Source organism: Carcharodon carcharias, chromosome 16, assembly GCF_017639515.1.
Source record: "Carcharodon carcharias isolate sCarCar2 chromosome 16, sCarCar2.pri, whole genome shotgun sequence".
NCBI classification, from domain to species: domain Eukaryota; kingdom Metazoa; phylum Chordata; class Chondrichthyes; order Lamniformes; family Lamnidae; genus Carcharodon; species Carcharodon carcharias.
Window position 1 is genome coordinate 79,606,161 of NC_054482.1, and position 25,546 is coordinate 79,631,706.

A 25,546-nucleotide genomic window follows, 5' to 3' on the forward strand; every position below is an offset into this window, starting at 1 on the left:
TTTAAACTTTGTCCTTGGTTTTACAGCTGACCTGACTTAGGGGCTGTGCTTGATTTATCCCTTATTTTGTTAATTTAGTTTAATTGTTTTAACTTCAAAAGAGTTACACCATCTTAACTCCAGCCCGATTGTTTGGCCCTCTTTCGCGGCTACGTTCGCGGCCGGGTGTCCCTGGAGAGGGAGCATGCTGTGTCTGCCGGCACTCTCTAGGCCTTCCGTGCCTGGTGGGCACCGCGGGAACTGGGGTGTTTTATCGACCCATTTAATCACATTTTGGTTTAAAGTTTGTAAGTTTCCTTTAAACTTTGTCCTTAGTTTTACAGCTGACCTGACTTAGGAGCTGTGTTTGCTTTATCCCCTATTTTGTTGATTTAGTTTTAATTGGTTGACTCAAAAGAGTTACACCATCTTAACTTTTCTAACCCTGCTGCTACATGGTGCTCCCCTGACAACCACAGTGGAGGTGGAGGCAGCCTCCTGACTGCTATGCCCTGTCTGTGATGACCATGGTGGGCATTGTCTGGAGGCTGAGCCCTTGAGGGCCCTGGCCTGCTTTGAGTGTCCTGATGTGGGCCAGCTGCACCCTACTTGGCCTGTTGATCGGGAGCCGTGGGGGTCACAGGAAGAGGAGATCTGGATTGGCCGGACATTCTCAGAGTCACCTGGGTGGATGGCCCTGGGGTGGTCAAGCTGCTGGTCTTCCTCCCTATATGGGTGCCCAAATGCCCCTGGCTGACTCCTTGAGGAGAAGGCGAAGCTGGAGTGAGATCGAGCTGCCCCGCGCCCCACTTGCGTTGACATTGTTGGAGGCTAATTATGGCATCAGCAATGGAGTTCAGCCTGTGCAGCAGTGCAGGACCGATATCCTGGACCAAGGTCTCCATGGCGCCTGCCATCATATCAGTGTTGACCTCGGTGCATTGGCATGCCAGCACTATCACCTCAGACTGAAGGCTGACGGACTCCTCAATTGTGCCTTTCAATCTGAGGAGTCTAGTGGACATCCCTTCCTGATGTTCCCAATCTTGACATTGCTGCTCCAGCAACTGAGATATCACCAAGCCCAGAGGCTCCTCATCTGACTTGGACAGCAGATTTCTGACCTCCAGCAGCCCTCCGAGTGCTGGAAATCTGGGAAGCCCCTGCCGCCGCCTGCTGTGGATCAGACACTGCGATGTGCTCATGAGATTGTGACCCCGAGGCTACTCTAGAACTAGGTCCCACTAAGGCGTGTGTCACTGCACTGGTGAAGAATGTGGGTGAGTGCTGTGACAGCTCTTCAATTAGGGTGTCATCAGATTCTTCTTATGGGTGTCCTCGGAGCTTGGGTCAAGGACCTGTCTTGTAGACCCCCTCGGCTGTTTCCCAGATGTGCCTGCGAAAGCAAAGAGAGATAACTAGTGCATGGCAGAGGACTGTGGAACAGGGGAACTCACTCACAGCATGGTTGTCTGACGGATGTTCCACCACTGGATCCTCACTTGGTTGAGCACTGATGACCTTAATGTCAGCACAGGAAGGGTCCAGATCATCGCCAGCTAGCTTGATGACTATTTTCAAATTGTGTTGGGTATCCCTCCACCAGTCTGCGACCTCTCCCTTTTGTCGTCTGCCAGCTTATCCTGCATGAATACAGATGGAGTGAGCATAAGCAGGACGCCTGCTGGGCCAGATGAGAAGGACCCTGGCATGTGTGGGTGGTGAGTGGTGCCATGGGTGGGATAAGGACATGATCCTTAAGGCATACGGACTCAAAACGTTAACTCTGTTTCTCTCTCCACAAACGCTGCCAGACCTGCTGAGTTTTTCCAGCATTTTCTGTTTTTATCCCTCTGTACTCGCACACATACATTGCCTGATGATCTTATGTGTGTCACTCTGAAGTGAGTAGATGGTGCCACTTATCCTGGTGGAGCGCAGCAGATCTTTCATTCTTTTTCTTCACTGCCTGCTGGTTCTGGAGTGGAACTATAGGCACTACCTTCCACTGTGACCCCTGTCCAGGCCACCTTGGTCACAAGGGAGGACCTCTCCTGGGAATCAGGACCCCCTGCCTTTCCTGAACAGCCTGTAGGAGAACCTTCAGGGAGGCATCACTGAACTGTTGGGGCCACAGGTTGTCTGCGACATTCTTGTATCTGCAGTTGGTCTCCCCATCTGGAACGACAGCCAGACTGATGCTGCTGGCTTGCAGTGAGTGAATGGCTGTCCGGAAGCCCTTATGGCACCTGGACCTTCAATTCTGTAATGTAAGGGTGGGGATGGTGACTTCCTACCTGCCCCCACTGCAAGATTTGTCCTGCTCCTTGCATGCACATGTAATGAGCTGAGCAGTGTGAAATTGCAGGGAGCCAGCCATTCCGCCCCTGAGCGGAAATCACTCTCATTTTTGCTCCTTCCCCCAACTTACACTTCAGAATGGAAGATTCCGCCCATAGTGTGAATGTTCTCACTGATGTGGCGATCTTGGCATGGTCATTTTGAGTAAGAGGGAGCCGCTATGTTGTTATGTCACTGGATGGATAACCTGTCTTTGTCCAGAAGTCTTTAATAGTACTGTTCAGCGATTAAATGTCCACTTGAGTCAACAATAAATTATCATTATTGTACTTCCTATGCCCAAATTAAAATAACGTTTATATTGAGAAAAAAAGTAGACATATCTATTGAGTCCTGGAGTACATTAGTTCTAACATTTTGCAAATGTGAGCAACATCCATTCACCGGTTTGCTGTCCATTAATTATCCACGCTTGTATGTTTCCTCACACCATATTCATGAATTTTTGTTACAAGTTATTTAGGATGCATTGTTGAATGTCTACTGAAAATACATATGCAACAAAGATGTTTTTATTTTGCGCTTAGACATAAAGCAATACTGAATACAAAGACAAAGATGAGAAATTTCCACTGTTTGGCGGAATTCTGGTTTTTGGAAAACCAAATTCTGCCATTTTAATTTCTCTCCTCTCTTTAATTTCGCTTCTCTCTTTTGAATCTGACATATTCTGACTGACTTTCTGTAATTGGGAGATGCAGAGTCCATGCCCCCAATAGCTGCTGCTTCCATGTGCAGCCTGCAGAGCCGTTCCTGCACTGGGTTGTCTACCTAGTGCCACATCTGTTGTGGGAGTCCATGTTGCTGGACTGGGGTGAGAGTGGGTGGAGGGGTCTGGCTGAGAGCAGGGCCAGGGAGGAGATTGAGCGTGGGGCTGGAAAACATAATGAATGAACAAGTAGGAAGAAGGAATGAAAAGCATAAATTACAAGTTCAAAAATATGAATCAAAACAATGACACTCATTTTAGTTACCATTTAAATTGCTGTAAATATATTTCAAAATTCTTTTGGTCACCATCTTGAAGTCTGAGTTTAAAAAAATGTAGGGGAAATAAGATTTTTAACTTGGTGAATTGTATGTTATAGTTCTCCATTATTAATTGAGTTATCAAAATCACCCTTATAATTTCAGTTCCTGCCTTTTAAATGTTGGGGCTTGTTTTCATGAGTAATGTAGAGCTTGGGTTGTGGTTTTCCCAGAGGTATCATTTCGCAAGCTGAAGAGGAAACAACAGGCAACTACAACTCAAAGTGCCTTCAAGAGCAGGGTTGGGGTGCTTCTAGGATCCTGGGGTTTGAGACCTGCTTCTTTCTACTTTTGGAGGGAGGGCATGATTCAGTAGGGGCCTGAGTGAGATTGGGAGCACTTGAACGGGGGATTAAGTGGAGAGGAAGGACACGAGTATGTAGGGGGGGAGGCTGGTGGGGGGAGAGTGTCTTCACCGAGTCTTCTTTCACAAGGGAATATGGAGAGTGACTGAAACCTTACATAAATATATAAAATATTAACATTTTTACAAAGTACTGTAAGGCCTGAATTTATTCCTCGTTGAACGAGCGTGATCGATGGACCTGGAAGCAGATGCGAAATGTGCTTCCACTTGCGATCGGCCCCCGACCGTGATCTTATGCTGGCTGGCTAATTAACGGTGAGTGAAACGCACCCGGAGAAAGGCTCAGCACTGTCTATGGGGGTGGGAAGATGGCGGGCATCAACATCACCACGGGTGCTGGTGAGCGCTTCCAGTGAGTGCCCTGAAGGCAAACAGATGCCTCAGGGAGTTCCAGACCGCCAAATAATAAAAGAAAGCACAAAAATGCTGCAAAAAATGACCACGCAGCACAAACAAGCACCTGAAAGCGTACCTAATTAAAAAAGGCAGTCCCCCAGATATTTCTTTTTATTTTAGATCCTAATGGAGATTTCATCCTGCCCTTAGATGAGGTTTCAACAAAAATGTAAAGCCCTCCAGGCCAATTGGCCCATCCGCCAACCGTAAGGTTGAACAGGCCACAAAAAATCGCTGACAATTGGGCCATTAATTAACTTAATTATCGGCGGATGTTCTTCCAACTTTTGTGCGTGCTCGCTGAGTGAAATATTGTGCGAGTACGTGATTATGGATCACTTACCAGACGTCATTTCACACGATTTCACGCCCATTCGGGTTGAGTGCACACCCGCCCATGGGACACAAAATTCTGGCCTCAAAGTACAGATTTTCTTGTTATGTATTATATGTTGTACAATATATGGACTTTGATAATAACCATGAAATGTTACCATGATGCTTTAGGCTGTTTTGTTGGTATCTGGGATAACGTTAATTTTTAAGTTTTTTGTATATAAATATATATATATGTTCATGAGATGTGAGCATCGCTGGCAAGACCAGTCATTCCCATCCCTAATTGTCCTTGAGAAGGTAGTGGTGAGTTAAAATGGGGTCATATTGGAACATAGTTTGCGAAGCACTGCTACAGTCCTTTCCTTCACTCTGCATATGTATCATCCAACAAGTTTATGTTCTGTTGTTAGTTGGACTTCATCCCATATTACATGCACTAACTGCATTGACTGCTGAAATGCTGAGTTTACATGGTGATTTTACACAAATACATTGGTCCACAGTCTTAATGGTAATAGAAGGTAAACAAATGGAAATATAAACCACTTGAACTCAAATAATTTCAGTTATTTGAAGTCGCATAGAAGTAATTGCATTTCACCACAGAACATAAAAGGTGCTATAATTAGATGATTCCTTGTCACACAAAAAATTTTAGACCTTTTTGTCTTTGGCCACTCTTACACCACAGAGCGAAGCATCTTCAGGGAAGCATTGCAAGCTGTAACACAGCCAACCAAATTTTCTGTCCATTTAGATATACAGTACAAACTCTCTGCAGAAATTGTAAATCCATAATCCAACAGTCACATGGTGGCAATAATGACAGCAAAAATGCAAGGCAACTAATATACAAAATTTGCTTCTCAAGCTACAGGGTAGGAGTTCACCAATAAACTTAATTTGCAGCTACACAAATTAAAACCGTTTATATCAGACATTTAACTCTAATAGCCAATCATTAGTTCTTCAGATGTATATTTAAATGGACAGAAAGTTTGGCTATTAAAGCGCAATTAAACAAATGGAAGAAACGTTCTCCACTCTTACTATGTTTGAACCTGATAATTATTCTGAAATTAAAACATAAAACTGAATTACTAGATGAAAAATTAACAGACTCCCTTTCAGGTGCAGTCTGTCGTACTTGAGTTTCTCTATTTGGTGTGGCTATGCAGCCTAATATATCTAATTGCAATAATAGGAAAATGTACTCTATTGCAAAATCTATCCCATGACATCATCTTTCCTCCTTTTTCTATCATTCCTATCGTGAACATCTGCATTCTATGATAGTGAATTTGTTTTATCTTTTAATCATTGTAGTCTGTATTTTCTAGTGTTAGTGACTGTAGGAAATTGCCACCAATATTTAAAGAAAAGAGTAAACGTACTGCCATCCTTTAAATAGTTTATCTTGAATAAAAGATTTTGGTATAGTTTGAAAACACTTATCATGATAATTATTTGATAAACTGGTAAACAAGATTTTCCTCAAACACCAAAAATACATTAACACTTGATGATATTAAATAGTGTTTAAATATAGTAATTCTTTCCTCCAGAGGTTTGTACATCATTGATAATACTGGTGTCTTACGTCAGATCATGATCAACGATCTGCCTGTTGGGCGTTCAGTGGATGAGGTCATGAGGCTGGTTCAAGCATTCCAATTTACAGATGAGCATGGTGAAGGTAAACTGACATTTTAAACATTCGCATCTTTAATGTATATATTAAAAATGTTTGGAAATACAGCATTTGGGTAATTTCAAAGTGTACGTTTATGTATAATGCTTTATTTCTGCAGTGTTGTAGGTATATCAAAGCAGCATGGTGCCATTCCAATTAGGGAAGCCACCAGCCCATACTGAGCCTTTACAGGTGGTGATTTAAAGATCTTTAATGATTGGAAATCAATGGCAGCATTCCGCTATAATTGATCCCCCTCAGATCACCTTTGCTCTGTGAAATGCTGGGCACCTTAGGCAGATCCTGTAGACCCATGCTTTATCTTATGAATCTGAGTTTGGGTGGGAATCTGGCTTGGAGTATGGTAATGATGCCTGGGGATTAGAATAATCCACGCTTTGTCTGGTGAGTCCGGTGCTCACTCTGTTGGTCCTAAACTTGCCTCAGTTAAAATTGGGTCTATAATGTCTGCCCTGTAGGTGTTTTAATATAGCGTTCTGATAATTCTTTGTGCAATAATATGTTTTTTAACTTCATCATTTCAATTTTAAGAATGATACTTAATCAATTTGATTTGTTTACACTTCTGGTTTGTTTACACTTGTTGAAAAACTCTTTATTCTTTAAAAACCTTTTTTAACAAATGTGAGTTGGTTGTATTTAATAATTGGCTACAGCTGCACCCGGGAATGATAACAACCCGGCAAGGGATGAACCTTTTTGCTGGCTAAGATCTTTTGAACTTTGCTGGAGAGGTGCCTGTAGGAACAGTGTTCCTCGTTCCTCTGCATCTACTTGCTGCTGCTCTGGACCTCACCAAGCACTTGCCACAACAGTGGGTGCTGGGGTCCACCCACCACCCAGAATGGTTTCAATGCAAACAATTAATCATTAGCATCCATGAATATCTCAAGCACAGTCAAACCTAGGCCTAGATTCTTGGTCATTTTCATTGAATGAGGTGGGTTATTTTATTAATAACATTCATTTTGTTATACATAACATGCCTTGCACAGTATGTTAAAATGCTCTTCTGTCCAGTTCTCCAATATGCTGTTTTCTCTATTGTAGTCAATTGTGTGGCAATTGATTGCATTAGAAAACTGACCATTTTAAATTTAATGTTGCCTCCCCCCTCCCCAAACCATCTTTCCATTCACATCTACCCTCTGACCATCCTCTAGAACTCAGCATGCTTTAAGACACGACACACAATTTGTTTCCCTCATTTGCATGTGATCATAATCCACCCACTGAACTTTGAGTGGAATTTTTGATGGACTTCCTATTTTATGGTCTTCTTTCTAACCCCTACCTGCATCCCCCCAAATTATACTGATTTCCCAGTGGTATGGTGCAGGAAATTTGGGTTCATATTTCCATTGCTTATGCCTCCTTATTGTGAATAGCCAGTTAACAGCTGTCAGCTACTCATTTATTTTTTCATTAAAATTAGTAAAGACAGTAACTTAAACCCCTAGAAGTTTACCATCAATCCTGTTTAATCTGTGTTTCTTATTATATATGCCTTGGGATATGAACTGGTTATGTGCAATCACTCTAATGAATGCTAGTATTTAATTCCTGGTAGTGTACAATTTTCACAATGTCTTTCCTTTATATGCCTGAAGTGCAGAATCAGAACTGTTATCCTGTAACACCTGGAAAAGTTAACTTTATTCTAGCTAAATATAAGGCAAATCACTTTAATAATAATTGGCAATTGATTTGTTGTTTTTGTATTCAAGAGTCTGCACTCTTTATACCATCCACACTTATCGGAAGCAATTGTTTATATCAAGCAAATAGCAAGAACTCATTTACCATTACCATTGAGCTCAATTACAAAGGCACTGCTATTAACGTTAACAATATCATTGAGCATGATGGATATTTCAGGCAGTGGGGCATCAACAGGTGGTTATCACTGTTGTGATGTTGAATATATGGCCAGGGATAAGATGTGGGAGGTGAAAGCTTTGTCATCTTAATGGTTACTGATTGCACTAACCATCAAGATGATGAGGCAGAATTTTGATGTCAGTGTGCAGGGGTGGGCCCAATGTGTAAAATGACGCGTGATGACGTCGGGTGTGCATCCCAACGTCGCTGTGCGCCATCGCGATGTTTCGGTGGGCAATTGTGCTTTGAGCTCTAATGCACCACTAAAGGCCCTTGAGCCATTAATACATTGCGATTTTTCAGAGCCCGTGCGATTTTCAGAGCGTCGCACAGGTGCAACAGCAGGTGGGTAGGCCACATTTTTAAAAACTTCATCCATGGGCGGGATAAGAGGGGCGAATGGGCTCGCAAATGCTATTGTTAGTCATTTACTTTAGAAACTTACTGCTACTTGCTTGTGTGAACAGGAGAACTTCAAATCTTTTCAGAGCTGCTTTTACAGGAATTACAGGCTTCAGGTCAGAACTCTCATGTAAACATAATTCTTGGAGCCTTGCAGGTTTCAGGCAGCCTTCCCTTACCCTGGGAATGGGGGTTGTGCTCTCCACTGGATGCACCTCCTCCTCTGAGGAAGAGAGGGCCAGAAGGGAGAGGAGGCCAGGAGTCCGTATGCCTCCAGGGGAACCACCTTTGGGAGGACAGGTGCAGGCACAAGGGGTGCAGGACCAACAGGAAGTGCAAGGGCCACAGAAGAAGCCACTATCCCTGCTGCCAGGGTTTACAGGTGGCAATGCAACTGCCTCAATATGTCTGAGGTGCAGTGCTGAAGGAGGTTCCGTTTCTCAAGGGAGACCATGACCTCCATCTATCAGATGATAGGCCCTGAGATCAGTTCCAACAGTGTGGGTGGACACCCCATGCCAGTGGCGTTAAAGGTCACGGCTGCCTTCAACTTCTATGCCTCTGGCTCTTTCCGGTGGGTGATCTTTGTGGAGTCTCCCAGTCAGCTGTCCACAGTTGTGTCAAGGTGGTTGCACACGCTCTGACTTGATTTTCATTCACTACTGCTCGGACAATGCCAGCCAGGCGGAGCGAGCCAGAGGCTTCGCAGCGATTTCTGGGTTCCCCCACGTCTGGGGTGTGATCGACTGCACACATGTGGCCATCAAGGCGCCAGCGGGTGAGCCGGGCACCTTTGTCAATAGGAAGGGATTCCACTCCATGAACATGCAGATAGTGTGTGAGCATAGGATGCAGATTCTGCAAGTCTGTGCATGGTACCCAGGCAGCTCCCATGACGTGTACATCCTGAGACACTCCCAGGTGCTGAGGTTCTTCAGTGCTCCAGCCTGGCTGGATGGATGGCTGCTGGGTGACAAGGGCTAACCCCTTAAAAGGTGCCCCATGAGGCCCCTCCAACATTCAAGAACAGAGGCTGACCGGTGGTACAATAGGAGCCATGCTTCCACAAGGGTTGTGGTAGATATAACCATTGGTCTTCTCAAGATGCGCTTCCGATGCCTGGACCGTTCAGGGGGTGCACTGCAATACCCCCCAGATCGTGTGTCACTGATGGTGGTTGCATGCTGCGCTCTCCACAATTTGGCGCTGGAAAGGGTGGATGCAGTGGAGGAAGAAGATGTCGATGCAGATGCTCTGGTTGCACACGATGAGTCCAGTAGTGAGTCTGAGGATGAGCACACTCAGGAGAACGCTGAAGGGATAGATGCTGACCCTGGCAACCTCCAGGGAGGCTAGCCCACCACAGATGGACCTCCAACACGTGCCAGGGCTACAGGCTCCATACTCAATACCTGAGAGCAACATCTGCCTAGTTCAGAACATTAACTACGTGCCTTGTCAATAAAGCTCAATGACAAACAAGTCACTCATAACATCATGGGTTCCCGTACACCTGCAGAAGTAATGAGCCTTGTTCAGAACTAAAACATTTAATAATTTCATACAACAAAACAGTACTGAATGTTCATTTAGAGGTGTTGAGCTGCACACTAAGAAGCAACTAATACGGGGACAACAGAAAACCACCAGTGATAAGCCCGTGGTGTGCCTAAGCTGCTTTATGCTTACGTTTTTGGGTGTTACGTCCAGGTGCTCCCCCCTTGCTAGCACTGGCATTGGAGACAGCCTGCTCACTCTGCTGTCCGGCTGGCCTAGATGGATTTTGGAGCTTATGATGGCTCTGCCTGGGCGGGAGCGGCCAGTGGCACGGTTGGCATTTCCCCAGTTGCTGCAGGCTCATCGGATGCCACGGTCACTGACAGAGGGGCGGAGGAGCTGCTGCCCTCATCTGGAGCGCCCTGAGAGGAGCCCGCAGAGATGACAGGCAGCTCGTGCGCCAACATGAGGTCACTTCGGACCTCCCTGCTCACCATTGATGGATGGGCATCTAGCTGGGATACTGGGTCCCCAATTCATCTCCTGCACTGACACTGACCACCTGAGGCCAGTGCCACTGTGAGGGCTTGCAGGTCTAAGCACATCTCTAGGAAGCCCTGATTGTTCTGGAGGAGCCTCTCCATGAGAGTGGAGGAAGCATTGCATTCGGCCATGAGGGTCAATGCTTTGCTGATGCTCTGCATGGACTCCTCCATCACAGAGACCATGGCACGCATTGCATCATGTATCTCTGCCAGATCCTCCCGCAGACCCTGCTGGACATCCAGCATCTGCTGCCTGAGGGACAACTCCAGAGGCACATCATCAGCCTCCGACTGAGCATGTTCCTAGTCTCTGATAGCCAGCACCATGGGCACCCTCTGTCTCCACCTGCACCTCAAGCGAGTGTGAAGTGCCCTCACCACTGTGCACTGGGACACTAGCTGACCATCTTATCCCCACCGAGGTGCTGGTATCTGTGCTGGTGCCTGTCTGGCTCAGATGGTGTGACGTCGGTGCGTATGTCTCTTCAGGGCCCTCTGGTGTCAGTGGCAGGCCCTCTGTCTCCTCAGTCCGGGCGTGCTCCGGTGAGGTTGAAAGGAAGAACAAGAACATTTGATTAGTTGAAGTAGTAACGCTGTTAATGTGCATGTTCTGGCACCACCCCCCCTCCCCCTGGATTAGGATTAGGATGCGCTCCTCCTATAATTAACGGGAAACCCATGTTGGAGGCTGAATTCAATAAATAGTCAACAGCGGAACAGTTGCAACAGACATTGTGAATTCAGTGCACAGCACTTTTACCTCCCCCTGGCACCCCAACCTCACCGCTGTCGATAGAACTGGGTGCATGGCGCCTCTCCAGCTCGAGAGCCTCCCTTACCCGTTGTGCCCATACACCAAGCCGAAGATTACCTGGGCGGCTGAAAAGCGGCATCGATTGCCGATTTAAGGGCCTTAACTAGCCCGTTAATTAATGGCAAGCACGCATGGAACTTCATTGCGCTGCCCAGCGAAATATTCTGCCCAATGTATCAGTGCATTCCCCACATCTTATAGTGGGCACTTGTGGCCACAATGGACAGTAAATTGTGAGAGGTCATATCATTGTAAATACGGTGTATATTTTTTATAGTACTTTGAGCTAATCAACTGAAAAACATTCAAAGGGATGAATGAAATAAATCTTGTTAATTCTGATAGTATCAATCATCTTGTTTATTGCACTTAGGTGCAGTGTACAGGGCCAATGTCCTGGAAGAGTACAAAAGTTAACATCATGGAGAGAATTTTCAGCATATCGGGGTGGGCTGTGCGGGAGCGGGCGGGCACACAGCCAACTGCCGTCCGCGATCGGCTCTATGCCACCATTTTACGTGGGCGGGCCAATTAAGGTCCGCCCAGCATGAATTGTGGCTCCCAAGGACAGCGGTGAGTCTGAGTAGGTGGGCCTGCCCTCCGCCTGTCCACATCCGTTCTGCATTATTGTGTGCGGTCTTCTCCTGAAAGGAGAGAGGAGCATTGATTAATCCACCCTGTACCTGGATTCCCATTGCAGCCCTGCCACCCCCACTTGAATGAAACATTGCAGAGCTCATCTGATTCATAACTCTGGAGCCGCCATACTCTCACTCCAAGCCAGGGCTGGCCCCCTTGCCCAGATGCTGCCTCCATCACATTTGCCACTCACACTGTACGATCTTCCAAAGCAAGGAAGCACTAACACCTAGAAGGACAAGGGCAGCAGATGGATGGCTGCCCCGCCACCTGGAAGTTCTCTTCCAAGTCACTCAGCTTCCTGACTTTGAAATGTTTCAGCGTTCCAGCACTGTGCCTAGGTACAGATCCTTGAGGTTGCCCCCAAAACAAACTGTGGGGGTAAGTGCATCACATGCAGCGGATACAGAATCCAGCTCAGCACCACTCTCTCAGGGGCAACTAGGCATGGACAATAAAAGCTGGCCTACCCAGCGAAGGCCACATGCTGTGAATGAATCAATGCAAAAACTAAATTCAGAGTTTGGGATGGGGAGCAGGGGGGCAACCTAACTGCCGTGCTAAGGGATCCAACACGGTACTCACCCTTTCTGTTTGCAAGAGACCGTTGAACCACTTGCGGCACTGAACCCAGGTGTGTGAACTGACCCCTTCTGCCACCTCTTCCCAGGCACGTTCCGTCATGTGGTGAGGCTTCGTCCTCCCGTCCCTTGGTACTATGATCGCACGCCATGTTGCCATCTCGTCTAGGAGGGCAGCGAGGCACTCATTCGAGAATCTCAGGGCACAATGCCCCACTGACCTGCCCTCCTGCCTGGCTTGCTCTCAGAGAGCGCTCTTGGGAAGCCTTCTGTGCGCCATTGTTGGCATTCTTTGGAAGGTTGCCTATACAGTTTTTTAAACAGACCGCCGGGTTGCCATTTGACCCGGCAGTCATTGGACTCCAGCCGCTGCCTGCCCCCTCCCGCTTTCCTTGGGAGCCACAATTCACGCTGGGCGGACCTTAATTGGCCTGCCCGCGTAAAATGGTGGCATAGAGCTGATCGCGGACGGCAGTTGGCTGTGTGCCCGCCCGCTCCCGCACAGCCCACCCCGATATGCTGAAAATTCTCTCCATGATGTTAACTTTTGTACTCTTCCAGGACATTGGCCCTGTACACTGCACCTAAGTGCAATAAACAAGATGATTGATACTATCAGAATTAACAAGATTTATTTCATTCGTCCCTTTGAATGTTTTTCAGTTGATTAGCTCAAAGTACTATAAAAAATATACACCGTATTTACAATGATATGACCTCTCACAATTTACTGTCCATTGTGGCCACAAGTGCCCACTATAAGATGTGGGGAATGCACTGATACATTGGGCAGAATATTTCGCTGGGCAGCGCAATGAAGTTCCATGCGTGCTTGCCATTAATTAACGGGCTAGTTAAGGCCCTTAAATCGGCAATCGATGCCGCTTTTCAGCCGCCCAGGCAATCTTCGGCTCGGTGTATGGGCACAACGGGCAGGCGGGTAAGAGACTTTTTAACAAAACTCATCCACGGATGGGATAAGAGGGCTCAGTGGGGTTGTCAATCTGGTCTGTGAGTATTTATTGCAGAAAGTTTTTTAAACTTGCCTGTGTGATCTGTAGCAGTTCAGAACAAATTCCAACAGCTTTCTGTGTACTTCTAACCTTCAGGTCAGCACTTTGTAGTCAGTAATCTTTATCGGGCCTGCAGCTTTCCAGAGGCCTCCCTTTAGCCTGAGTATGGGTTCTGACATGCCCACTGGAGGCAGCTCCGCTGAGGTGGAAGGGAGGACTAGAATGAGGAGGAAGCCAGGAGTGCACAATCAGCCTCCAGGGGAGCCACCTTTGGGACTATAGGCGCAGGCACAAGGGGTGCAGGGCCAAGAGGTAGTCCAAGGTGGAAGGGACCACAGAGGACGCCACTATCCTACTGCCAGGGTATACAGGCAGCAAAGCAGCTATCTCAGTATGACTGAGATGCAATGCTGAAGGAGGCGCCGACTGTCAAGGGAGACAGTACACTACAACTTTTAGATGATTGGCCCTGAGATCTCTCCTAACTGTGTGGGCGGACACCCCATGCTGAAGGTCACAGTTGCCCTCAACTTTTATGCCTCTGGCTCCTTCCAGGGCTAGGTGGGTGATCTTTGCGGTGTCTCCCAATCAGCTGTCCATACTTGTGTCAAGCAGGTCACAGATGCTCTGTTCAGGCATGCATTGACCTTCATCCACTTCTGCTAGGACCAGGCAAGCCAGACACAATGAGCCATTGCTGGCTTCCCCCATGTCCAGGGTGCAATAGACTGCACATACGTGGCCATCAAGGCGCCAGCAGGTGAGCCTGGTGCCTTCGTCAACAGGAAGGGATTCCATTCAATGAATGTGCAGATAGTGTGTGATCACAGGATGCTGATTCTACAAGTCTGTGCAAGGTACACAGGCAGCTCCCACAACACCTACATCCCCAGACGCTTCCAGGTGCCGTGGTTCTTTAGTGCTCTGGCTCGGCTTGATGGATGGCTGCTGTGTGACAAGGGCTAGCCCCTCAGAAGGTGGCTCATGATGCATCTCCGCCATCCAAGAACAGAAGCTGAGTAGCGGTACAATAGGAGCCATGCCTCCACAAGGGTTGTGGTGGAGAGAGCCATCGGTCTTCTCAAGATGCGCTTCTGATGTCTGGACCGCTTAGGGGGCACACTCCAGTACCCCCCAGATCATGTGCCGGTGATAGTAATTGCATCCTGCGCTCTCCACCATCTTGTGCTGGAAAGGGGGACGCAGTGGACGATGAAGACATTGACGTAGTGGATACAGCTGCACACGATGAGTCCAGCACTGATTCTGAGGAGGAGGAAGCACAGGGCAATGATAAGGGGCTGAACGCTGACCCGGGACTACACCAAGGAGGCAGGGATACCAGGGAGCCTTCAATCCAACGAACCTTCAGCTAGCTCCACACAAATCGATCAGGAGGACCAGCCTTGCCTGGTGCTTCCATACTCGCCACTTAAGTGCTACATCTGCCACTATATCAGCTGCAAATAAAGGCTTTGGACATAAACCTCAATATCCACTCAAACACTCATGAAATGTATGTAAAACATACAAATGCAGAGCAAAGGAGCCACCCTCACACATGGAACACATCTGGTTTTAATTTTCTCCATCATAAGGTCACACAAAATGAAAGCAAAACGTTTTTCAACCATAAACAAATAATAATTCCCTAATCTAGGGCCAACACAAAAGCACCAGTGAGAAACCCGTGGTGTGCCTTAGGTGCTTTATACTTATGTTTACAGATGCTACGTCTTGGTGCTGCCCTATCGCTTAGAGTGGCTTCTGAGACAGCCTGCTGATTCTGCTGTTCTGTTAGCCTTGATGACCTTGGCAGCCGTCCTCTGGCCCGTGGAGCCTTTGCTGGCCCCACCTGGGAGGGATCTGCCAGGACCACAGCTGGCATTTCCCCAGTCGTCGCAGCCTCACCTGATGAAGCAGTCACTGGGAAAGAGGCGGAGCAGCTGTTGCCTTCATTAGGAGCGCTGTGAGTGGAGCCCACGGATACGACAAGCAGCTGCTCCGCCGACGTGAGGTTGTACCGGACCTCCCTGCTCACCGTCGATGGATGGGCAACGAGCTGGGAAGCTTGAAGCCCACACCATCTCCCACATTGGCAATGACCAGCTGTGGCCACTGGCGCTGTGAGGGCTTGCAGGTCCGAGCATAACCCCGGGAGAAGCTGCTTGTTCTCCTGAAAGCCCCTCTCCACGGGAGTTGCCACTCTGTCTATGGAGGAAGCATGACGCTCTGCCATGAGGGTCATTGCATCACTGATGCTCTGCGTGGACTCCTCCACCATGGACACCAAGCGAAGCATAGTCTCATGCAACACTCCCAGATGCTCCTGCACACCTGGCCGCATTTCCTGCAGCTGCTGCGTCGCAGATGACTCCAGAGGCACATCATCACCCCCCGACTCAGCATGTACCTGGTCTCTTGCAGTCCTCCAGCTGCTGGCACCATCGGCACTCTCTGTCTCTGTCAGCTCCTCCAGCGATTGTGAAGTGCCTTCTCCACTGTGCCCCGGGACACTAGCAATGCCCACCGATGTACTAGTGTCTGCGCTGGTGCCTGCCGCGTAGAAATCATGTGACACAGGTGATAGTTGAGGTACCTCAGGTGTGAGAGGGGGCATCTGCAATTGCTCCTGGCGGACAGTCTCTGATGATGCTGAAATTAACAACAAGGACAGTGGATAAGTTAGCGTGCACACAGTGACACACTTCATCCCTTTCCCCCTGGCTTATTACGTGCTCAACCTTCCAGAACGTATGGAGACGAATATTGATGGGGTGGCAAATAGTCCGGAGGAGACCCAGTCATTACATGCGGATACAGATGGGCTGGTCAGATGGCCTAAGGAATTCCAAATGGATTGTTATGTGGATAAGTGTGAGGTGATGCACTTAGGCAGGAGAAACAAAGTATGGGAATCCACGAGGAATGGTAGGACCGTGGAAAGTAAGGAGGATCAGAGGGACCTTGCTGGGCATGTCGACAGGCCCGTTAAGGTAGCGGGACAGGTACATAAGGCATTTAAGAAGATAAATGCCATATTTGCCTTTATTAGCCAAGGAATAGAATTTAGGAACAGGGAGGTCATGTTGCAAGTGCAGAAAACGTGGCCTAGGCCACAGCTATAGTTCTGCATGCTGTGGTGATATGCGCTTCATGGGAAGGAGTGGAGAAAGTGCAGAGGTTGCTGACCAGGATGCATGCTGGGCTGGAGAGTTGGAGTTATGAGGAGACATAGCATAGACTGGGGATATTTCCCCTGAAGCAGAGGAGATTGAGGGGTGACACTATTGAACTTTATAACATTATGAGGGGCATAGATAGGGTTGGTAGAAAGGAAGTTTTCCCCTTGGCGGAGGGTTGAGTAACCAGGTGACATTGATTTAAGGTAAGGGGCCTGAGATTGACGGGTGAGGTGATGAGCAACTTTTGCGCACAGTAATGTGGGGCACACTGCCTGAAAGGGTGGTGGACGCAGAAACCCTCCTAACATGTAGTAAGTTTTTGGATGTAGCAGTTACGATGCCATGGCATACAAGACCATGGGGATAGTGGTCAGAAATGGAATAAGGCGGCTTTGGAAGGTGGTTGACACATGCATCTTCGAAGGGCCGAGGGACCTTTGTCTATGACCCACACCTCTGACTCTATCAGCCTGTGAATGAGCAATGTTGTGACAATAACGATTCAAACAATCATCAGTGCTATGGATGGTGGGAAGACAGAGCGGATGTCATTGTTGGCCTCAAATACCTGGCTGTTCCACCCCAGCCTCAACGACACCAGTTGACCTGCGCGCATGGCGCCTCTCAAGCTCCAGGGCCCCCTGCTCGAATTGGCTTAAAATCATCAGCTGGGCCTGGCCGCCTCCAGTCCGTGAACGCTCACAAGCATTGTGAGCATTTTTCTCCTGCAAAACAGAGAAGACCATTCATTGTGGCTAACCGCACATGGGCTCTGCATGCCGCACCCCAACCACAGTGGCCCATATCAGTGCCTCCTCTCCACACCACTGCTGAAAAGCCACACTAAGATATTATGCGTGCTCTCAACCCTCCTGCCCCCCGGCTGGCCACCTTGGACACATTCTGCGTCCATCACCTTAGGAAACACACAGTCTTAGCTCCCATAGCAAGGAGGCGCAACTCGGTGCGGTGTCGAAGGCAGTGGTTGTCTCTTGGCTGCAAGACCTTGAGGCTCCCCTTCCACAATCTCATCACCATGAATAGGACATCTGTTGGGGTCTCAGTGTGCCCCTAGCTGCATCTCCTGCAGGTTGCCCCCAGACTAGTCATATGAAACTAAGAGCAACACATGGTGCGGGGGAGAACTCATCTCCTCATGAACCACTCAGGTTAATGTAAGCATGGGCACTATCTGCTTGCCCACCCAATGTATGAGAAATGCCCAACATGATTCAATGCAGTCACAACAATAAGACTTGTCGGGTGGGGGGGTGGGTGGGGGGGGGGGGGGTGCCCTCAAAGGCTAAGGCTACTGCTGGGTTAAATGCCCAATGCCAACATGGCACTCACCCTTCCAGAGCGCAACAAATCGTTGGAACGCTTACGTCACTGGATCCAGGTGCGCCACATTACGTCGCAGGAAGCTCACCACCTCTGCCACCTCCTCCCATGCACATTTGGTCATGTGTGGGGGGCCTCCTCCTCCCATACTGGGGGATCAACACCTCCTGCCATGCTGCCACCTCCTCGAGGAGGGCATCAAGGCAATCATCAGAAAAGTGAGGGGCACATTGGCCCCCTGCAGCCTGCCCTGCTGCTATGACAGACCCTGCAGCCTGCCCTGCTCCTCTGCCGTTCCCTTCAGAGTGCCCTGCTGAGCAGACCCCCTGTGGTTGGATCTCCAGGTGGCCATTGTGAGCAGCCTACAGGAGGCTTCCAGGCCTTCTTTTTAATAGCCTGCCAGGTTGCCATTGGACCTGGCAGTCTGTGCACCCCCGCTGCAGCCCGCACATTCCCGCTATCCATGGGAGTTGGAAATATGCTGGGTGGGCCTTAATTGACCCACCCGTGCAAAATGGTGGTGCAGCCTCGATCACGGTTGCTGATTAGGTCCGCGCCCACCCAAGTCCGCTCCTGTTCTGCCTGCCCACCAAACAGAAAATTTTGGCCATTGAACTGGCATCACATTAGTACTTCAGTTTTCACTATGTAACCAAATTGGATTTTTCCAGTTTAGGTCTGATTACATGAATATTATGCTTTATCAGTCGAGTGCATAATAGATTTGATTACAAAATTAGGCTAAATAAAGAATTAGAGACAACTTTTGAACAACTAGAAATGTCTGGTTATTAGTGTTTTTGTTGCCAATTAATTATCCAGCATTCATTGAACAAGCGGTTTAAATTATCTTCCTTATAATGGGGATGCAGATAATGTTGCGTATAGATGGGGTAGAAAATCAGGTACAGAGGTGGCAGAATGGATTTCTGTTTTACCTGTGCTTTCCGTCTTTATAGGAGCAGGTGATTTGTACTGTTCTGGTGCAAGCCACATTGGTGTCTTCTGTTTTATGTATTTGAGGGCACGTCCTTGCTGGCTGGTAAATTCCAATACATTGCGTTATTAACAGAATTTAATTACTGTGAGCCTGAAAAACCTGAAGCACTGCTGCTTAGCTGCTAAGTATGGTAAAACTGGCTAGCTCATCTTTTTGGGGCCATTTAAGAACCATTTTTTGATCATTACTACAGTTTGTTTCTTTGGATTCTTTGGATAAGCTTATTATGGACAAAGAAATAGACAAGCTGCAAAAAAATGTTTTGGATTGGAGGAGAGTGCATTTTAGTAAAATAGGGCAGGATCTGGCCAAGATAGACTGGGAACAGCTACTTGTGGGGAAATCTACAGAGGAGCAGTGGGAGGGGTTCAAAAAGGAAATGGGGAGGGTGCAGGCTCAGTATGTTCCCTCTAGGTTGATAGGAAGGAGTAAGAAGCCCATAGAACCATGGATGACCAGAGCTATTCAGGATACGATGAGAAGGAAAAGAGGCTTTTAGCAGGGAGAAGGGAAGCAAATCAGCAGAGGCATTAGTGGAGTACTGAAAGTGCAGGGTGGAGCTTAAGAAAGCAATTAGGAGAGCAAAGAGGGGATATGAGAAAGTTCTGGCTGTTAAAAGTAGGGAAAATCCCAAGATATTCTGTGAGTATATCAATGGGAAGAGGATTAGCAGGGAAAAAGTAGGGTCCATAAGGGACCAAGGGGGCAATCTTATGGGTGGAGTCAGAGGACATCGGTAGAATGTTGAATGAGTACTTCACATCTGTCTTCACCCAAGAGAATGAGGATGAAGGTATGGAACTCAAGGAGAGAGACTGCGAGGTTCTTGAGCAAATTGATAAAGGGAGTGACAAGGTATTGGAGGTGTTGGGAGGCTTAAAAGTGGACAAATCTCCAGCTCCGGATGATTTGTGTCCCAGACTGATGAGGGAGGCATGGGAGGAGATCACAGGGGCTCTGACCCAAATTTTTAATTCCTCTCTGGCCACAGGGGAGGTGCCAGAGGATTGGAGAACAGCTAATGTGGTTCCGCCATTTAAGAAGGGTTGTAAAGATAAGCCAGGGATTACAGGCCAGTGAGTCTCACGTCAGTGGTAGGGAAACTATTGGAGAAATTTTTGAAGGAGAGTATCTATCTCCACTTGGAGAGGCAAGGTTTGATCAGGGATAGTCAGCATGGCTTTGTCAGAGGGAGGTCATGCCTAACAAATTTGCTTGAATTTTTTGAGGAGGTGACCAGTTGTGTAGTTGAGGGTAGTGCAGTTGATGTAGTTTATATGGATTCAGCAAAGCCTTTGACAAGGTCCCACATGGAAGACTTATAAAGAAGGCAAATGCACATGGGATACAGGGTGATTTGATAAGGTGGATTCAAACTTGGCTTAGTTGTAGGGGGCAAAGGGTGATGATGAAGGATGCTTTAGCAACTGGAAGCCAGTGTCCAGTGGCGTACCACAGAGAACTGTGCTGAGTCCCCTATTATTTGTCATTTATATAAACGACATAGATGACTATGTGGGGGGTAGGATTAGTAAGTTTGCGGGTGACACAAAGATTGGCCGGGTGGTTAACTGTGAGGTTGAGTGTCTTGGGCTACAGGAAGATACAGATGGGATGGTCAAATGGACAGATAAGTGGCAGATGGAATTTAACCCTGAAAACTCTGAGGTGCTACACTTTGGAAGGAGTAATTTGACAAGGAAGTATTCAATGAACAGCATGACACTAGGAAGTTCTGAGGAACAAAGGGATCTTGGCATGTGTGTCCATAGTTCTCTGAAGGCAGAGGGGCATGTTAGTGGGGTGGTGAAAAATGCAAGTGGGACACTTGCCTATATAAATCGAGGCATAGATTAAAAAAGTAGGGAGATCATGTTGGAGTTGTATAGAATCTTGGTGAGGCCACAGCTGGAGTACTGTGTGCAGTTCTGGTCGCCACATTATAGAAAGGATGTGATTGCACTGGAGGGGGTGCAGAGGAGATTCACCAGGATGTTGCCTGGGATGAAACATTAAAATTATGAAGAGAGGTTGGATAGACTTGGGCTGTTTTTGTTGGAGCAGAGAAGACTGAGGGGTGACCTGATCAAAGTGTACAAGATTATGAGGGTCATGGACAGGGTGGATAGGGAGCAGCTGTTCCCCTTAGTTGAAGGTTCAGTCACGAGGGGATACAAGTTCAAGGTGAGGGGCAGGAGGTTTAGTGGGGATGTGAGGAAAAACTTTTTTACTGAGAGGGTGGTGACAGTCTGGAATGCACTGCGTGAGAGGCTGGTGGAGGCAGGTTACCTCACATCCTTTAAAAAGTACCTGGATGAGCACTTGGCACCTCATAACATTCAAGGATATGGGCCAATGCTGGTAAATGGGATTAGGTAGGTAGGTAGGTCAGGTGTTTCTCACGTGTCGGTGCAGACTTGATGGGCCGAAGGGCCTCTTCTGCACTGTGTGGTTCTGGATTGATTTTTCTTTTGTTTGCTTTGCTGGGTCTACAATTTTTTCCTTTTTCTTTTTTTCTTGTACACCCTATAACTTAAGATGCTGCCACACATCACCCTGTGCATACTTTGGGAATTATTTTTAAATTTCCTTTGCCCTTGATAATTAGAGGAAGCAGTGTTCAACAACCAGGAGCACAGGCAGGTGCACTGGCATCAAAGAAATATTGAGGAGTTATGTACCTATCATATGTCTCCAGTGTAAAATGCTAAATGAGTAGATTAAATCGCATTCAGTGACAGATGCACTCTCTCTGCTGCTGACTGGAAAATCTGGATCAATGAATTCTGCTGTGCTTGTGCACATCTGCCTTCTTAACCATTTCGCAATAATGGTGTTGAAATTCATAATATGGTCATACTTCATAGTTTGTGAAGTGGATCATTTTATAAATATTAATTAAAACTTTCCTTTCTTACAGTTTGCCCTGCTAATTGGAAGCCTGGTGCTGACACCATCACACCTGATGTAGAAAAGAGCAAGAATTACTTTGCAAAACAGAAATAGCTTCCAGTTCGTTTATAGTTCATTGTAACCAATATGGGATATTAATCTGTTAATTGTGTGGCTGAAATAAAGAGTTGTTTTTAGTGAGCAGGTATTTTGCTGCTGTTTGCTGAGACCAAAACTGATAGGTATGAGGGTACATTTTATGCATTGAAGCTCTCTGCACTGAGCCTTGCTTGATGAGACATGGATTGGAGATTTGGCATAGAGATGAATCTGCCCAATATGCGTACTCCTGGTTTTCCAGTAATTAATTTCAATCACTGGAAAATCAAGAGGCTGTGAGTTGGATGTGCTAATCCCTGTGTCTGATTTTCCAATTGTTGGCCTCATGGAGTGAAGCTCTCGTCCAGGAGCAAAGTCTTGCAAAATTTACCCTGTGTCTGACAAAATCGGTTCCAACTTGTGTATTAGTTCTAATGAATGTTCTCTTCTGTAGCTAAAATGCTCCAATGTTTTATAGGTGTTGGAGCATAGTAATGACTTTGAATAAACCAGTGCTGTTTGAGTAAAATTCATTGCATATTTTGTGCATTTGTCAGTGCAAAAATAAAGTTTAGAAAAAAAAGTAAATTCATTATGTTTTATGACTTATTTTTTACTTTTTTTGTGGGGGACTGAAATTGATCTATACCAGTAGCACAAAGTGTCTTGCAGAACAGGATGTTGTACCTCAACGCAATGGGAGCACCGTGTGAGGAGGCCGCACTTCAATAGGTATTCAATCACCTATTCGCATCACCTGTTTCAGCAAGAATTGGAGGCTATTATGACAATTACAGTTGGTAAAGTGTAGTTATTTAAAAATCCCAGAAGGAAACTTTAAACAACTGTCATAATCTATAATTTTAAGTGTAATGTTTGAGATGCGATTCTAAATTCAGGAATCAGACCACCAGTTCTCGAGGCTTTACAATAAATGAAATATTTTATTAAGTTTACACAGGTTAAAATATATATATATATACACATTCAAATTACTACTATCATAACTTTTAACAAATTCCCAAACTAATCTCCATTAAGGCAACAGCAACCCTTGGACTTAACCAAACACCAGACAAAGCATTTTCACCTTACAAATTCAAAATGAGGTTCTTTCACTTTGGTTGCTGTGGAGCCAATTGGAGGCTTGCAGCTGCCTTTGATCTCACATTGCCTCTGCTCTGCACACGTGAAAACTACTGAAGTTATACCTACTAGCCCCATTGAATGTTAATTCTCATTGTATCAACAACCTCTGAACTAAACCTTTCATAGTACCAACTTTATTAGTAATATAAACATATTGCTTGATAGCTGTTTTCACTCCACTTCCTGAATGCTCTATTCAAAAAATGCAAATGCACGCTATCTCTCTTGCATCTCAAAACTAGTACCCAGCAAAGCAACCAGACTAGCTGGCTTTAATCCAATTAAGACACACCCACAGACTAAACCTTTATTTTAAAAGAAAAATATTTTCCAAAATAATATATACATTAATAGCTTGATGTCAGAGGCAAGTGCTAGAGCACACACGCCTGTGGGTGTGAAGGTTATGCTGGCCCTCATCTATGCCACAGGCTGCAACAGGTGAGATAATATCAATCAATTTGTTGTTTGTATGGCCTTAAGGCAGATGATGGATGTCCTCTTGGCAAGGAGAGAGCAATATATAACCTTCCCAATTCAGTGAGAGCTCTTGTATTTGTCCACATTGCTGGAGTTCCTCTGGTGCAAATTCTTATCAACTACACATATGTTTTGAATTCTCTTTTTCAAAAACCATTGCTTTATAACAGCAAGGGATTCTGACCTGACACCACATGCATCGAATAATGGAGCTCTGTATTTCGTTTCTGGGCAATAGCCATGATGCCTTCATATCACACAAATCCTCAATCCTTGCCGTCCGAACCCAGACAAGCACACACCAGGCTAGCTCCTTGGAAATGGGGTATCTCCTCTAAATCTGGCTCATGACTTCTGTCAGGAGCGCACGCATCGATGTGGAGTGTCATTGCAAATCAGTGCTCTCAATGAGCAAATTATAGGCATTGTCAGAGAAAGATTCCAGTGTCTAGACCCCGTTGACCTGGAGCTCCACTGTGTACCCACTTTCTTCTGGGCTCCTGTACATGTGTATTTTTTTTCATTCATGGGATGTGGGTGTCGCTGGCAACACCAGCATTTATTGCCCATCGCTAAATGCCCTTGAGAAGGTGGTGGTAAACTGCCTTCTTGAACCGCTGTAGTTCATTGGTGTAGATACACCCACAGTGCTGTTACAAAGGGAGTTCCAGGATTTTGACCCAGTGATAGCGAAGGAACGGCAATATATTTCCAAGTCAGGATGATGTGTGGTTTGGAGGGGAACTTCCAGGTGGTGGTGTTCCCATGCATCTGCTGCCCTGCCCTTATAGATGGTAGTGGTTGTGGAGTTGGAAGGTGCTGTCTAAGGAGGTTTGGTGACTTTGTGCGGTGCATCTTGTAGATGGTACACTGCTGCCACTGTGTGTCGGTGGTGGAGGGAACGAATGTTTGTGAATAGGATGCCAATCATATGGGCTACTTTGTCCTGTATAGTGTCCAGCCTCTTGAGTGTTGTTGCAGCTGCACTCATCCAGGGAAGTGGAGCATTTCCATCACACTCCTGACTTGTGCCTTGTACATGGTGGACAGGTTTTGGGGATAAGGAGAAGAGTTACTTGCTGCAGGATTCCTAGCCTCTGACCTACCCTTGTAGCCACAGTATTTATATGGCTAGACTGGTTCAGTTTCTGGTCGATGGTAATCCCCAGGATGTTGATTGTGCGGGATTCAGCAATGGTAATGCCAGTGAATGTCTTTTGTAACTCTCTCCTGCTCAAAAATATTACGTATTTAGTGATTTTGTCCCTCCAACTAAAGTATGGTTACCATGGTGCTGCACAAAATAACTTACAGGTTATGATAGACTGCAAAATGATCAAATCACCCCTTAGCCTACATCTTTCTAAAGTGTAAAGTACCAGTTCTTTGAGCCTAAACAGGTAATTAAGCTGTTTTAAACTGGGAATTAAACTTCTGGTCCTCTTCCGTATCCTTTCCAAAGTCTCAATATCACCCACCATTTGAGGAAACTAAAATTGAACACACTGTTCTAACTGATGTTTAACCAAGGTCTTGTACAAGACAAAATGATATGCTTATATTTTTGCAAAACTGCCCTGTAAGTATACCCTATTTGCTTTAGTTATAGCTCATGGTATTAGTCAAGAACTCTTAGCCATTTTTAGATTATGGAGCAGTAATTTAATGAGAGAGCCAATCCAAGATCTTTAACTGCTTTAGCACACTTCGCAAAAAACATGTGTTTCTATATACAAACTACATTCGATTTAGATGATTAGAAGACTTGGGTATGGGCTAAACCTCATGCAATCCCCCAAGGATTCATGGTTCACAGCAGTCTGTGTGTTGGCTTGTATTAATA

General features: G+C 46.5%; 1 protein-coding gene across 2 annotated transcripts in view; it reads left to right on the forward strand.

Moving 5' to 3' along the window:
• LOC121289096 (peroxiredoxin-1-like) overlaps window positions 1-22,628 on the forward strand; it is a 73,249-nt gene extending 50,621 nt beyond the window's left edge. For both annotated transcript variants that reach the window (XM_041208131.1, XM_041208130.1), the window contains exons 5-6: window positions 6,037-6,167; window positions 22,004-22,628. In XM_041208131.1, coding sequence (XP_041064065.1) covers window positions 6,037-6,167; window positions 22,004-22,089 — 217 coding nt within the window. In that variant the 3' untranslated portion in view covers window positions 22,090-22,628. The remainder of the gene's footprint in view (window positions 1-6,036; window positions 6,168-22,003) is intronic.
• The last annotated feature ends 2,918 nt before the right edge of the window (window positions 22,629-25,546 follow it).